This window comes from Myxocyprinus asiaticus, chromosome 3 (assembly GCF_019703515.2).
Source record: "Myxocyprinus asiaticus isolate MX2 ecotype Aquarium Trade chromosome 3, UBuf_Myxa_2, whole genome shotgun sequence".
Classification (NCBI taxonomy): Eukaryota; Metazoa; Chordata; class Actinopteri; order Cypriniformes; family Catostomidae; genus Myxocyprinus; species Myxocyprinus asiaticus.
In genome coordinates, this window is record NC_059346.1 from 45,803,653 (window position 1) to 45,819,423 (window position 15,771).

The following is a 15,771-nucleotide window of genomic DNA, read 5'->3' on the forward strand; positions in this document are numbered from 1 at the left end:
AAACCCCAGCCAGACAGTGTTAATGCAGATACAAAGAAGAGTCTCATAACTTCAGCAATTGTACTGTTACTGTTTATGTAGGATCATTCCACCTTAGGCTTTTTTCTAATAGCCTATTCCTTCTTTCTTAGTCCTTGAAGCAATCTAATTGAAATCAGATTACTGTTAATGTTCTCAGTCTGAACGGTCAGATCAGATTTCATGTGGTTTATTTCTTCATCCAGCATTATTCAAGAGATGCGCTAAGGTGGGGTAAACCACATTTTTACCAGCCACTACAACCTGATGGACTTCTCAACATGTATTCAATGTCTTACATGCATGTCTTTATGGGTAAGTCTAGGGTGTAAAAGATCACAGAGCATGTTAAATGTTTCCCTTTGCATGTTTTTTTTCACGAGTCCATATCCCTCGCTTAACTGTGGTACCCACAATAACCATTTTTTGCAAAGAATGTGTTCAAATTTGGATACGGAAAAACATAATCAATGGCGAAAACTTAATTGTTAAAGTCTAGTGAATGGTGAAACTACAAAACTTTACGCCGTTACTGTGAAAATCAATGAATGTGCTCGCAAAAGTGATGGCAGTGTGAACAGAAAAAATCTGATCTGACCACATACAGTATATCTTAGTTTAAACAGTCAGTCTAAAATCAGATATAAAGGTGCACTCAGTAATTTTTTCCTCATTAAAATTTTTTAACTCCTTAAGACATGAACTGTAATTTTGCAATATATGTAGGAAATCATGACCACTCTCATAATAATGAAGACTACTCGCTTAATCTCAGTAACCATCCTGTTATTTGGCACTTTCACTCATTGAATAAATTTATTTGAATCATAAAGGTTAGGTACTATTTAATCAAAACTTTTAATATACTGAATAGTCCTTCAGGAAATGCTTCTTCTACAACACAATGGAACAACATGAAAACCTACATATAATCTGCATTAAAAAAGATAGAGATAATGGGTTTTCTTCGGCTGAATACTAATCTTTAGAACTTTTATAATGCTACAAAAGAGACGACTGAGAATAACAGGGTAGGGAAACTCACAATAGTCAATTAGGATTAATGCGATGATGTGCAATGAACCACCAATTCATCCAGTATTATATGGTTCAGGGAAAAGGATAAAATTCTTGAAAATTTGGCCTGATGAGTGTGTTTGTACTCACTGTCCACGAGACGTGTGAACCAGGAGGGTGACCAGTGTAGAGGTGGCTGGACACACACAGTTCAGGGCCAGCATGGCATACTTGAACTCCTCTTCACACACCACATGATCTAGCAAACAAAACACACATATTTGTGATATGAAATTTACACAACCTGTGATTGATGTTGCAAAAATAAATCCCAACCATCAATAGAATCCACACTGTAAACAGTGTTAAAAAGCAACATACATGATCTAACCCTAAAAATTACTTTTGTTTGTGTATCCACAAACAGGTTATCTGAGAATACATTGTTTACAGTGTCATTAAAGTAATTAAACTTCAATGTATTTAAAGCCAACTTTACACTGCTGGTTATTCTTGTTCTTGAAATGAGATGATCTTCTTTGCTGTGACAGATCAATAGGACCACGTTCACACAGCAGTAGAATACGGTTGTCAGACCTGTTTTGAGTGCTTAATACGGTTGCGTTCACACACAGGACAGTTATTTATGAGTGTGACAACCGCAATCTATAACCGAACTGACAACCGCATTCTCAGCAAACATGTGCTGCGTGAACGCAACCGTACTGGACAACTAGTTGTCTGTCAAGTCATATAATGTGAAAGCCATGCTGCACTGTACATGCATGTGCCCCTTGTTAATCATAAAGGGTTTCGTTAATTCACAGAGACTGAGATTTGAGCTGCGTGTCATCCGAATCACAGAGCAAGTTAAATGTTTCCTATTGCATGTTTTTTTCATGAGTCCATATCCCTCGCTTAACTGTGGTACACACAATGACAGCAGCAACAAATTGCATACAGTATGCCATTTTTTGCCTTTCTATGCTTTTTTTTGCGAAGAATGTGTTTCAATTTGGATACGGAAAAACATAATCAATGGCGAAAACTTCATTGTTAAAGTCTAGCGAATGGTGAAACTACAAAACTTTACTTCATCATTATGAAAATCAATGTGAACCTGCTCACAAAATTGATGGCGGTGTGAACAGAAAAAATCTGATCTGACCACATACAGTATATCTTAGTTTAAACAGTCAGTCTAAAATCAGAAGATCCAACCGCTGTCTTTCACCGAAGCTGCTCGTCATTGCGAGCCACGTGACAAATGCTTCACTCCTAACTTGGTTAAAAAGCATTCAAAGCCACTGACACTATGGTAGGGCTTGACTTCGTTTGTTTGTTCATACAGACAGTATTCAAGCCGCTACTGTAAGATGTTGAATGAACAGGACATTTAAAGACTTACACCTGTAAAGTCAATCCTATACTGACTATGTGAATGTAGCCTAGGTTTGTTAAGTTTATTCTCTGTAAATGGTTGCCACCAACTTTTCCCAAAATAATAATAAAAATAAATAAAGACACCTCTGATACTAGGGGGTAAGGTGTATTACAGCCAGCAAATTTTAGGATGGCTTGTATATATGAAATTGAACCTGTTGTAAGACACCTTAAATCAGTTGAAGTCTGAGCTTGAATATAAGTTGTTAAGGACATATTCTGTAAATGTTAACTAACTGCAAATTAAATTAGACTTAAGAGAGACCATAGACTCACCTGCAAATTTAACATGAAATTTGTTCTCGGGTTTGAGAATCTGGACGTAAAGAGGGCAGTTTGGGGCAAAGTCCTTCACAGCCCATGCTCTTAAAATAGTTTGATGATCCTATCAAAAGAACAGGCATCATCCTTACAATGCGGAGACATTTTTATAACCTTTTTTATAGTTAAACTTTTTTTCCCCCTTTTTTATCTTGCCATTAATGGTAGATTAAGTTCAATAAATTGATACATGATAGTAACCCTTCAGAAAATAAGACTAATAAGAGTAAAATGTAATAAGTAGTAGCTAATTACTATGTAATAACAGTATGATAACTACAATAAATTAACAACAACACTATGATATTACCAATAACATCTTATTTTGATAAGTTCAGAACTATATTACAAAACTGTCATGAAAAGAAAAGCATGATGTCTGTATTTACAGCTGCGGTGCGGTCCACTTCATTTCTACTGCTGAGGATAAAACATGCCTCTGCATCGTCCATCCTACAGACCAAACAAAATAATTACTCAGCTTCACACAAACAGGACCCTTAACAATGCTTCTGCAAAACCCTTGCAGCTTTAAACCACTACCCAGGAAGTGAATTCCTTCTGGAGTTGGATATGTATGTGGTGGCAGGTAATTATTGCAGTGTTTCTGAGACGGACATAATCAGTAGTGAGGGTCAATTTCACGGTATACTAGCATCAGGTCCAGCAGTTAAGTGCAGCCACTAGCGTAACCATAACGGCAATGCTCAATAAAGCTACTGCCTCTCCAACTGAAAGCCAAATCACCTGAATGTTATAGAAAACTTAACATTCATGTTAACCCGTAGGTTTTCCTATTCTGAATGTTTTCAAAAAATTTTTTAAAGAATGTTCTGGGTTTCAATACAAGTTCAATCTGTGTATTGAATCTGTGTATCTACAAAAATCTGTGACATGCTGCTGATTACTACAGAAAATGATTTCTACTCATCCCTCAGTTTGTAAAGACAAGCAAAAATCACTTATACAGTAATGCACTTACAAAGTAAGTTAATGGAGTAAGGCATTGCATCAGGATAAACTTTAAAATACACACTGTTTGAAAAAGTGTAGCCACAAGACTTCAACATTATACATGTTAGCATAAGACTAGTGTGATAAAATTGCTCACTATCCTTGTCTGTGCAAAGTTGTATACAATTTTTCAACTCGTGTCATGATCATGAAATCAGAAAGAGAATGTTTACATAGAGAGAGAGAAAAAAATGTGGTTATGGTAAGCATAACCAGAAGTTTATCTGCCTAGAACAGTAGTCCCACTGCTAAAAGGACGACTCAAACTGTACAGCTGAAATAAAACACTTTTTTCTATGGAAGACTTAATATAAGTGACAAAATATGAGGTGATCATTTCTGCTTTTAACCCACCGGAATGCCTTGCCCCAAAGCATAGGCTTCCATTGATAGTGCATTACTGTAAACAACAAATCAGCATCATGCCACAGATGATTTCTATAGAGCTTAACTTGCTTTAAACCAAGAACATTAATTTAAGACCCAAAGATACAGTGTACTGTGAGGAACAAAAGTGTGGACGAAAAAATTAAAGCACTGACTGAGCTTAATTCTTGATATGCAGCAGCAGTGAACACTTCTTGAACTAGACAGGACTTGGAAGAAGTTTCGAAAATACTGAGACTTTTACAAACAAATGTAATTCGCTCATGAATTCATTTACATTTTAGCCTTCCAATTACAATCACAAATGACATGTTTGGCAAGGAAATTCTAGATTACACACTAGAATATTAACTAGGCATATTGAGATAAATTTGCTGCATTTAAAATAGGGGAATATAGAAGAATTTTAAAAGAAGTGACATTTCAAGAGGAAGTACATAAGCCTCTCTTATCCTTCAAATTCAGGGCTACTTTAATAAGGAACAGATGGGGTTCTGACTAGGCGTCAGGTTTGGTGCTGGTGGTGGAGCTTGCTTGTGAACTCTTAGAATTTTCACACGGAGTAATTTGTGTTTTGGGAGCTAGTCCAGAACTTCCTTTTGCAAAGAGCTAATCAAAGCCACTGTTTGCATTTTAAAGCATTAAAATGCCACAATGTTGTTTATCATCCATGTTAGGTTTCAAAAGTGGTTGTCCCTCAAGTTTACTATTACAGAAGGTTCACTTTCACTCTAACACTATGTTATGTGACAATGTGTGTGTGTGTGTTTTTTTTTTTTAAGAATGACGTCATCATGCATACCATTTTATCGGTGAAAGGCCATTTGAATGGAAATGAGCAGGAGACAGAAAAATTTTTTTTCACACATTTTGACTTTGTCGATAACAGAACAGCACAAAACGTGGATGGAAATTTAGTTAATGAAACAAAGACACAAAATAAATATTAAAACGTACATTTAATAAAAATGGTGATACATGCGTTCATAATGCTCTCTCTCTCTCCTCCCTCACATGGAGCAGTGTTCGAAGCGTGTAGTTGTTTCATTCAAAGAGCGCTGGTACTGACAACCTTTACATTTGCGCTTCAAGCTGATCTGTGGTTAAATGTCTACTACAGACTTCTGTGTGAGGAGAAACGGTGAATTTGAAGCACTTGAAGTGTTTACCAGCCATTGCTTTCTCAGATCGGCTTGGGCAGAATTAAAGCTCTGAAAACTGTTCTTCCACTGAATTTTTAAGACGTCGTCAGAATATTTCTTCTTCTGTCTCTGAAAATTTCTGTACTTTAAAATCTTCTTCCCAACACTCATTTTAAGTGGAATTTCGGGAACTAGGCAACTACGGCACATCGTAAACACATATAACAGGAAACTAGTGAGCCCCTTTATTTCAAAGCAGAAGTGCGTCATGAGGCTCAGTGCAAGCAGTCCATTTGGTGAAGCTAGTGGTGTAGAAATTATACACTTTGGCTTTAAATATTTTCCATGAGTGTAACTCAATATGCTATGCACTGATAAATACACAAGAGCTCTTGCAGGCAGGCTAAATGACAAATGAGAAGATCCCTGGCGCTATCAATTCTCAAACAATCTTAGTACTCTACAGATAAATTGAATGTATTTAGAATGGTTTGGATAAAGCATTTAAAAGGGGCTTGATAAAGTACCTTGCAGCTGATAAATTTGCAGATACATTGGCCTTATCTTCCTATATCCCTAATGGCACTCTCATAAACTGATGACTCCAAAGTCAGAACCTTAAGCTGTTTACTTTCTCAATTGTATTCTCAGTTTAATCATGAATAAATCATCAACATAAAGTCAAGAGACATTTTAGGCACAAATAAGATATAAAAAAAGACTTGCTTGGCCCTCATCAGGTCTTGGTCCTTCAGTGCAGAGCCTTGGAGGTAGATCACCCTTTGAGACCACAGAGGGATCTGCAGTATACGGCGCACCTGAATGTCCATCTCCGTGGGACAGAGTATTACCACATAATAATCCTACAAGACATTTGAGATATTATGACACCACCATCACATGCAGAGCTAGGTTATCATAAATATGTTTAGATTACTGGACCATTAATTACAGATTACAGACTAGTAATCTCATCTGAAATAAATGGGATAATGTAGTACCTGTAGTCTTGGGTGGGCATAAAACTCATTGAGAAAGTCCATAAGCAGGTCTATTTTGAGAGAAGTGACACAGAGAACCACATGTTTCTCTGTCTGAGCACGGTGTCTGCTGTAGTTTCCACCTGACTTCTGCCTCTCCATCCAAAGGTATGCCAACTCCTCAAACTGGATGTCAAGATGACAGATAGAGAGTGAGTGGGTAGAACAGTGGCAAATGGTCATTTCTTTTCTTTCTCTCAAAACACTAAATAACAACAAATACAATCACAGTACTGTCTATGAGGTCTAAAGACTGGTTTTCCAATAATCAATCAAAAGAAATATTATATAAGTTCTTTTTTGTGATGTTTGTTTGTCTAATTGTGATAATTGACACCTGTAATGGCAGCACCACTAGTGCCACACAGATCATGATGACCACCAGTAGCTTAGAAGGCCAGATTCTGGGTGTGACGTCTCCATAACCAACAGTTGAGAATGTGACGATGCAGAAATACAAAGAGTCAAACAGGGAGAGATTCTTCCCTGCCCGCTCAAGGTGCTGAATCCCACAAGCCCTAAGAAGTATTACAAAATAACTTGAGGAAACAATTTTGGAAATATATTTGAGCATCATTATATTTTTTTGTAGTTCCATTTGAAAAACATTTCAAGGTTCTTTCCACAAACAGGGTTCAACGGGAGTCACATAACTTTTTTAAAGGCTCAAAACCCCTGTTCTTGGAGAAAGAACTAGACTATATACAATGATCAGCCACAACATTAAAACCACTGACAGGTGAAGTGAATAACATTGATTATCTTGTTACAATGGCACCTGTCAAGGGGTGGGATATATTTGGCATGAAGTAGACAGTCAGCTCTTTTTTTTTCTCCCCTTTTCTCCCCAATTTGGAATGCCCAATTCCCAATGCGCTCTAAGTCCTCGTGGTGGCGTAGTGACTCGCCTCAATCTGGGTGGCGGAAGACGAATCTCAGTTGCCTCCGCGTCTGAGACTGTCAATCCACGCATCTTATCACGTGTCTTGTTGAGTGCGTTACCGCAGCGACGTAGTGCGTGTGGAGACCCACACTATTCTCTGTGGCATCCACGTACAACTCACCATGTGCCAATTTGGTTGCTTAGGAGACCTGGCTGGAGTCACTCTGCACGCCCTGGATTCGAACTCACGACTCCAGGGGTGGTAGTCACCGTCGGTACTCGCTGAACTACCCAGGCCCCTGAACAGTCAGCTCTTGAATTTCATGTGTTGGAAGCAGGAAAATGGGCAAGCGTAAGGATCTGAGCAACTATGACAAGGGCCAAATTGTGATGGCTAGACGACTGGGTCAGAGCACCTCCAAAACGGCAGGTCTTGTGGGGTGTTCCTGGTATGCAGTGGTTAGTACCTACCAAAAGTGGCCCAAGAAAGGACAACCGGTGAACCAGTGACAGGGTCATGGGCGCCCAAGGCTCATTGATGTGCGTGGGGAGCAAAGGCAAGCCCGTCTGGTCTGATCCCACAGAAGAGCTACTGTAGCACAAATTGCTGAAAAACTTAATGCTGGCCATGATAGAAAGGTGTCAGAACACACAGTCCATCGCAGCTTGCTGCATATGGGGCTGCGTAGCTGCAGACTGGTCAGAGTGCCCATGCTGAACCCTGTCCACTGCCGAAAGCACCTACAATGGGCACGTGAGCATCAGAACTGGAGCGATGGAAGAAGGTGGCCTGGTCTGATGAATCACATTTTCTTTTAGATCATGTGGGTAGCCGGGTGCGTGTGCATCCTTTATCTGGGGAATAGATGGCAACAGTATGCACCATGGAAGAAGGCAGGCCGGCGGAGGCAGTGTGATGCTCAGCGCAATGTTCTGCTGGGAAACCTTGGGTCCTGGCATTAATGTTGATGTTACTTTGACACATACCACCTACCTAAAGATTGTTGCAGACAATGTACACCCCTTCATGGCAACGGTATACCCTGATGGCAGTGGCCTCTTTCAGCAGGATAATGTGCCCTGCCACACTGCAAAAAATTGTTCAAGAATGGTTTAAGGAACATGACAAAGAGTTCAAGGTGTTGACATGGCCTCCAAATTTCCCAGATCTCAATCTGATTGAGCATTTATGGGATGTGCTGGACCAACAAATCCGATCCATGGAGGCCCCACTTCACAACTAACAGGACTTAAAGGATCTGCTGCTAATGTCTTGGTGCCAGATACCACAGGACACCTTCAGAAGTCTTGTGGAGTCCATGCCTCGATGAGTCAGAGCTGTTTTGGTGGCATGAGGGGGACCTACACGATATTAGGCAGGTGGTTTAAAAGTTGTGGCTGCATCGGTATATATATATATATATATATATATATATATATATATATATATATATATATATATATAAAACTTTATTTTTTTAAACCTATGATTTTATTAATATGTTTCTTAAATTATTATTTAATGTGTACTGCTGGAAAATAACGAAAACATGCAAACGTCCTGGTTACTTGCGTAACCTCCGTTCCCTGATGGAGGGAACGAGACGTTGTGTCGATGTAGTGACACTAGGGGTCACTTTTGGGAGCCCGAGACACCTCTGGTCTTTGATAAAAGACCAATGAAAATTGGCGAGTGGTATTTGCATGCCACTCCCCTGGACATACGGGTATAAAAGGAGCTGGTATGCAACCACTCATTCAGGTTTTATGCTGAGGAGCCGAGACAAGGTCCGGCCATTTCGGCGGGTAGTTCAGCGTTGTGGCAGGAGGGACACAATGTCTCGTTCCCTCCATCAGGGAACGGAGGTTACACAAGTAACCAGGACGTTCCCTATCTGTCACTCACTCAACGTTGTGTTGATGTAGTGACACTAGGGGTCCCTATACAAAACGCCGCAACTGGCTGAACTGTGTTACGTGAACTGGCGGTGTGTGACGGGCAGACAACTGTGTGCCTCGTAGCCAGCGCACCAGGCTGACACGTAACCTCCCCCAACATAGTTATGAGTGCCGAATGACCCTTTGGGGACAAGTCGACTACCCAAAAGATAGAGACAGGCTAACCCAGTCGTGGCCTCTTTTCCCCTTCTTTTTTTCCACTCCCTAAAAAAAAGGGGGATTATCCGACTGAGCCACCAGGTCTATTCGGGGGGTGTCCCTCCCAAGGGGAGGACACTGCGGAGACCACACCTCGCCCAAAGAGAGGGGGGATATTTAAGTGGAAAATACATCTTGCCGACCATGTGGAGAGTCTCATGGTAGATCCTACCCAATGGGGGAGGAGTTACTACAAACATGGAGACTGTGGCAGAGGGGAATCTGCCCAAGGAAGATGCAGATTGCCAACAGGAAAACAAATTAGTGGAAGATATATATCACATGGGGTTACCTTACAGGGAACTGCCACATGCGGAGCACCTACCCCATAACAGGGCTCTTTGTTAGCACGTGTACTGGGCTGGCAGCAAGTCTCTCCAAAAACTCGACTGCCACAGAGCTCGGAGGAAGTCAACCAGGGAACATAGATTGTGAACACTACTGGGAATTAATGGCGCACGTCTTCAGCACAGAGGAGGTGAAAGGCGCTATGTGCAAGCGATACACCTGGCCAGCTTTCCCAGGCTTATCCGCTTGTATTGCGTGCCACTACCTGGGACGAAACCGGTTCCACCCGGAGGTTGTAGAACCTTGCAAAGGTGTTGGGTGTTGCCCAGCCCGCTGCTCTGCAAATGTCTGTTAGAGAGACACCCCTGGCCAGGGCCCAGGAGGCCGCTACACCCCTGGTAGAATGAGCTTATAGCCCTACCGGGGGCGGCATGTCCTGAGTGTGATATGCCATAGCTATGGCGTCAATGAGCCAGTGGGTGATCCTCTGCTTGGAGACAGTGCTTCCTTTCCGCTGTGCACCAAAGCAGACAAAGAGCTGCTCAGAGATTCTAAAGCTCTGTGTGCGATCCAAATAGATGCATAAAGCGCGCACCGGACACAGCAACGACAGGGCTGGGTCTGCCTCCTCCTGGGGCGGCGCTCACAACTTCACCACCTGGTCCCTTAAAGGGGTCATGGGAACCTTGGGCACATAGCCCAGTCGGGGTCTCAAGATCACTTGAGAGTAGCCTGGACCAAACTCACTGACAGAGAACACTTGCAGGTCTCCTACCATCTTGATGGAAGTGAGCGCAGTCAGGAGGGCAGTCTTCAAGGAGAGTGTCTTAAGATCAGCTGACTGCAAAGGCTCAAATGGGGCTCTCTGTAGACCCTGAAGAACTACAGAGGGGTCCCATGAGGGAACGAGGCGCAGTCTGGAGGGGTTCAGCCTCCTGGCGCCTCTTAGGAACCTGATGATCAGGTCGTGCTTCCCTAAGGACTTACCGTCCACTGTGTCGTGGTGTGCTGCTATAGCAGCAACGTACAACTTCAAGGTGGAAGGGGACAGCCGCCCTTCCAACCTCTCCCGCAAAAAGAAAAAGCAAGATCTGACTGCGCATCTCTGGGGGTCTTCCCGTCGGGAAGAACACCACTTAGCGAACAGATGCCACTTAAAGGCATACAGGCGCCTCGTAGAGGGGGCCCTAGCCTGAATGATCATGTCTACCACCGCGGGTGGTAGACCGCTTAGGTCTTCCACGTCCCATCCAAGGGCCAGACATGGAGATTCCAGAGGTCTGGTCATGGGTGCCAGATGGTGCCCCATCCCTGAGGCAAAATACACTTATGTTAAAAATAAATTCTCTGAACCTCCCCCTGGATTTTTAGAAGGAATGGGCTAGAAATAGCATTTTAACTTAGCATAAAGCTAAATGTTCACGCATGAATTTACACAAGATTAACTATTTCTGCTGCTCTAAGAGGGTACACAATGACATCATCTTCTGATCATATAAAGTCACATCCACCTTTTTTTAATAACAGAGTGAAAGAACCCTCTGTCTGCTCGCATGAATGTAAAACAACATGAGAAAATGTTTCAAGGCTGTTCAAACACTCCTCGAATGGCATTATTTATATGGATGTATTCCATCAAAACAAACAAAACATTTTATGAAACTAATGACAATAAAATGCAAAGTAATCTCTTCAGTAATAAAAATACGTTTTTAATGTAACTATATTCTGATTACCAACTATTTACATAGTATCCGTTACTCCCCAAACCTGTATATTGTTATCTAAGAATGATATTCTTTTCTAGTTTGGAAAGTGTCTCCAGTTTAAAACTAAAATTTTGGACTGAACTGATTGTGTACTTTTGATCGGAATGGTTAATTCTGCTGACTGACTGTGTTAAATTTGCTGTATTAAATATAGGCCTGTAAAGCCCAGTCAGGACGACAAGAGATCAAAGGGCTTACCCAGTGAAGACCAGACAGAGCAGAGTACAGATCAGAATGAGGACCTGGTTGAACATGGCAGAGTGTGTGCGCTGAATGGCACGATGGAGATCATTCTAGAAGGGGACAGAAACAGAGACATACAGTATCTTCCTTCTGAGAATATGCTGAGACAAGTACAATGTAGCAACTTGGGGTAAAAGTAAAAGGCCATTTCTAAAAGAAAGATTGGCCATGTAAGTGTATGTTTTAAAGTAGGGTTTCTCAACGGGTGCGTTCAAAGGATGCCAGGGGGCGCTGAGAGCAAATCAGTAGAGAGGGGGGCATTAGGTCACAAATGAGGGGCGTTTATCAGTCATATTAATAGTTTTCTGTTGTGTAGGAGAAACATCAAAAGGCATGCACTCCAAAAGTGAAACTAAACATACCTGGACCTGGTCAGAGAGAACAGAGCAGAGCGCACATGTGGGGCATGTACTCGCGCCTTGCGGACGAACTCAAGCTTTCCGCACAGCTCTGATCATCAAAAGCGCAGCATGGGTCGCGGAAACCATTTGAATTCTGCACACCGTTGCAACCCGTTATGGAAATGTCTCACAATTAATCTAGTTAAAAAAATTATTTAACAGTCCAACCCAGTGGTGTAGTCGGGTGCCATACGCACGTATACACCGTATACTCACTTTTTTCCCAGGGCTGTTTGCTTATAACGACTTCTATGGATCAATATTTGAAAATACCCTCGGTATACCCACTTGTTTAGCTGCTTCAGAAGTCCATAATCTACTGTCGTGTTATTTTCCCTTTAACTGTATTGGATGCTGTTGTTATTCTTTGTTGTTACTGGTGCATTATCACTTGAATTCTACCATTCCCCACCCCTGAAAACTGCTGTCACCGCCATCATCCACTGAGGGAATTTATGACAGTGAGTGGAGAGAGAGAGTCACCCTCACGCTGAAGCAGTATCAGGTAAAATTAATTAACGAAATATGCCAAACGTCCAGTAAAATAAGGAATCATCCCGTAATTAAGGGACAAAATTGCATTCTGAATTAAATCCATACGCGTCCCGTATTTTAGCACATCACACCCAAACTGCTGAGAATGTTTCACAAATTGAGAGAAATGGACCTGAAACACACACATCATTTCGCATGAGTTGTGTGAGATAACGGTTGTTGCTTTACATGGATGCTTCACTTGACAGACTGGGGGAAAAATCAGTGACAACCAGCGCATGCTTTCTGTCAGAAGCAAGATAATTTTGTCAAAATCATATAGCATTCGAATGCATGTTAATTGTTTCCCACCACTGGGATTTTAAAACACCAGTAAACGCACCTATTCATGACATGCCATTACATTTTATTGCATATTTCAGAGCTCGTTCTGGAAGAGAGAGAGAGAGGTAAGAAAAACTGCATTACTGCATTAATTGAAGTACAGTAGGTTTAGTTAAAACACTTAACATGATTTTATTACATTTCCCTTATGATACACACTATTTACTGCCAAAACAATGAGACTAATCCAATGAGAAATACACTATTTTCATGTTAAGCCTTTTCTCTCCCTTTCTCTCTTCTTCCTGGTCGTTGTATTAAAGCATTTTTCATTTTAAGTTAAGTAGGGGACGTTCACACTGCACGCATTTTTGCTTTATTTTGTGGTGTTAGTCATATGTGGTCAAGCATAACATGTCCACCCTATTATGGGAAGATACAGCTGTGCTCAAAAGTTTGCATACCCTTGGAGAATTGGTAATATATGTACCATTTTTAAAGAAAACATGAGCGAGCAGGCAAAACACATTTCTTTTATTTCTTATGGGATTCATATTCAACTGTAGGTTATAACAGAATGGCACAATCATAAAACAAAACACGGCAACAATGAAAAAAATGAAATGACCCCTGTTCAAAAGTCTGCATACCCTTAGTTCTTCATACTGTGTATTGCCCACTTTAGCATCAATGACAGCGTGCAGTCTTTTGTAATAGTTGTCTATGAGGCCCCAAATTCTTGCAGGTGGTATAGCTGCCCATTAGTCTTGGCAAAATGCCTCCAGGTTGCAAAGTATTTGGTCATCTTGCATGAACTGCACGTTTGAGATCTCCCCAGAGTGGCTCGATGATATTAAGGTCAGGAGACTGTGATGGCCACTCCAGATCCTTCACCTTTATCTGCTGTAACCACTGGAGGGTCAACTTAGCCTTGTGCTTAGGGTCATTGTCATGCTACAAAGTCCAAGAGTGTCCTATGCGCAGCTTTCGTGCAGAAGAATGCAAATTGTCTGCCAGTATTTTCTGATAACATGCTGCATTCATCTTGCCATCAATTTTCACAAGATTCCCCGTGCCTTTAGAGCTCATACACTTCCAAAACATCAGTGAGCCACCACCATGCTTCACAGTGGGGATGGTATTCTTTTCACTATAGGCCTTGTTGACCCCTCTCATGGTTGTGACCATAAAGCTCTATTTTGGTCTCGTCACTGCTGTGAGGCGTGTCAAGGTGTTGTCGGGCATATTTTAACTGTGCTTTTTTATGGCATTGGCACAGTAAAGGCTTCTTTCTGGCAACTCGACCATGCAGCTCATTTTTTTCAAGTATCGTCATATTGTGCTCCTTGAAACAACAACACCGTCTTTTTCCAGAGCAGCCTGTATTTCTCCTGAGGTTACCTGTGGGTTTTTCTTTGTATCCCGAACAATTCTTCTGCCAGTTGTGGCTGAAATCTTTCTTGGTCTACCTGACCTTGGCTTGGTATCAGGAGATCCCTGAATTTTCCACTTCTTAATAAGTGATTGAACAGTACTGACTGGCATTTTCAAGGCTTTGGATATCTTTTTATATCCTTTTCCCATCTTTATAAAGTTTCTTTACCTTGTTACGCAGGTCTTTTGACAGTTCTTTTCTGCTCCCCATGGCTCAGTATCTAGCCTGCTCAGTGCATTCACATGAGAGCTAACAAACTCATTGACTATTTATACACAGACACTAATTGCAATTTAAAAAGCCACAGGTGTGGGAAACTAACCTTTTGCCATTTAAACCTGTGTGTGTCACCTTGTGTGTCTGTAACAAGGCCAAACATTCAAGGGTATGTAAACTTTTGATCAGGGCCATTAAGGTGATTTCTGTTATCATTATGATTTAAAAAGGAGCCAAACAACTATGTGATAATAAATGGCTTCATATGATCACTATCCTTAGATAGTTTATTAGTTTTTTGCATGATCAGTCATGTTTTCAAAATCAATGCCAAAATTTCAAAATTTCTGCCAGGGTATGCAAACTTTTGAGCACAACTGTATATGGGAAATTAATATAATTCTACAATTTCAATATACAGTATTTATGTTAACAGAAATAAAATCATAAATATTAGTTTACAAATATGTTTCCTAGATATCAATCACAGACCATGTAATGGCTCATTTATCCACTGAATGTCCACCCTGTTATTGTCCACCCTGATGCTGCCCATTTAACTGTATGGACATCTGATTTTTTATTTTTTTATTTAGCTTAACCAGTATGACTAATACAATCTTTAATATGTCCCTGTAATGATAAAACATGAAGAAACTTATAAAACTACAGTATGTTTTATGTTTCAAAAGTTTCAAAGCCGGAATGTCACCAAATTTTAGGGATGACCCATTCATGATATGTACAGAGTTGCAGTTCCGCAACTCTCTATACGCAGATTACGCAGTCTACAGTAACAGTAAAGTACAGTCTGTTGTAACAGACACCCCCATAACAAACAGGAACAGAGCAATAGTAAACCACTTTTTTTTGGTAGGACTACACCACTGGTACCATTCTTAACAGTATCAATGCTGTGCACCGAAGGCTTCGTAAAATAGCCTAATATTCTTCTTGAGAATCCATTCAACTTCCCTGCATTGTTGTCTGCTCTCTCTCTTCATCCCTCTGTATTTTGCAAGCATGTGGTCATTCTAATTATATTTTGTAAATAGCTTCATTAAAGAGTGAGGGAATATAGGCTAATTTATTTCTGTTACTATGGCAGTTTCAAACATTTAATATTTTGTATTTATAGTTTCTAAATCTATAGTTTTGTATGTATTTACATAACAAAA

At 40.8% G+C, this 15,771-nt stretch overlaps 1 protein-coding gene across 5 annotated transcripts in view; it reads right to left on the bottom strand.

Annotated features, from left to right (window-relative positions):
* The window catches only part of kcnt1b (potassium sodium-activated channel subfamily T member 1b), a 130,397-nt gene that overhangs the window by 32,760 nt on the left and 81,866 nt on the right, over nucleotides 1-15,771 (bottom strand). For all 5 annotated transcript variants that reach the window (XR_007893651.1, XR_007893650.1, XR_007893653.1 and 2 more), the window contains 7 exons: nucleotides 11,678-11,772; nucleotides 6,720-6,900; nucleotides 6,344-6,508; nucleotides 6,069-6,205; nucleotides 3,189-3,252; nucleotides 2,755-2,863; nucleotides 1,186-1,294 (listed from right to left, as the gene is read on the bottom strand). Coding sequence is in view for 1 of the 5 variants with exons in the window: in XM_051660709.1 (XP_051516669.1) it covers nucleotides 1,186-1,294; nucleotides 2,755-2,863; nucleotides 3,189-3,252; nucleotides 6,069-6,205; nucleotides 6,344-6,508; nucleotides 6,720-6,900; nucleotides 11,678-11,772 (860 nt within the window). In the remaining 4 variants the exon portion in view is untranslated. The remainder of the gene's footprint in view (nucleotides 1-1,185; nucleotides 1,295-2,754; nucleotides 2,864-3,188; nucleotides 3,253-6,068; nucleotides 6,206-6,343; nucleotides 6,509-6,719; nucleotides 6,901-11,677; nucleotides 11,773-15,771) is intronic.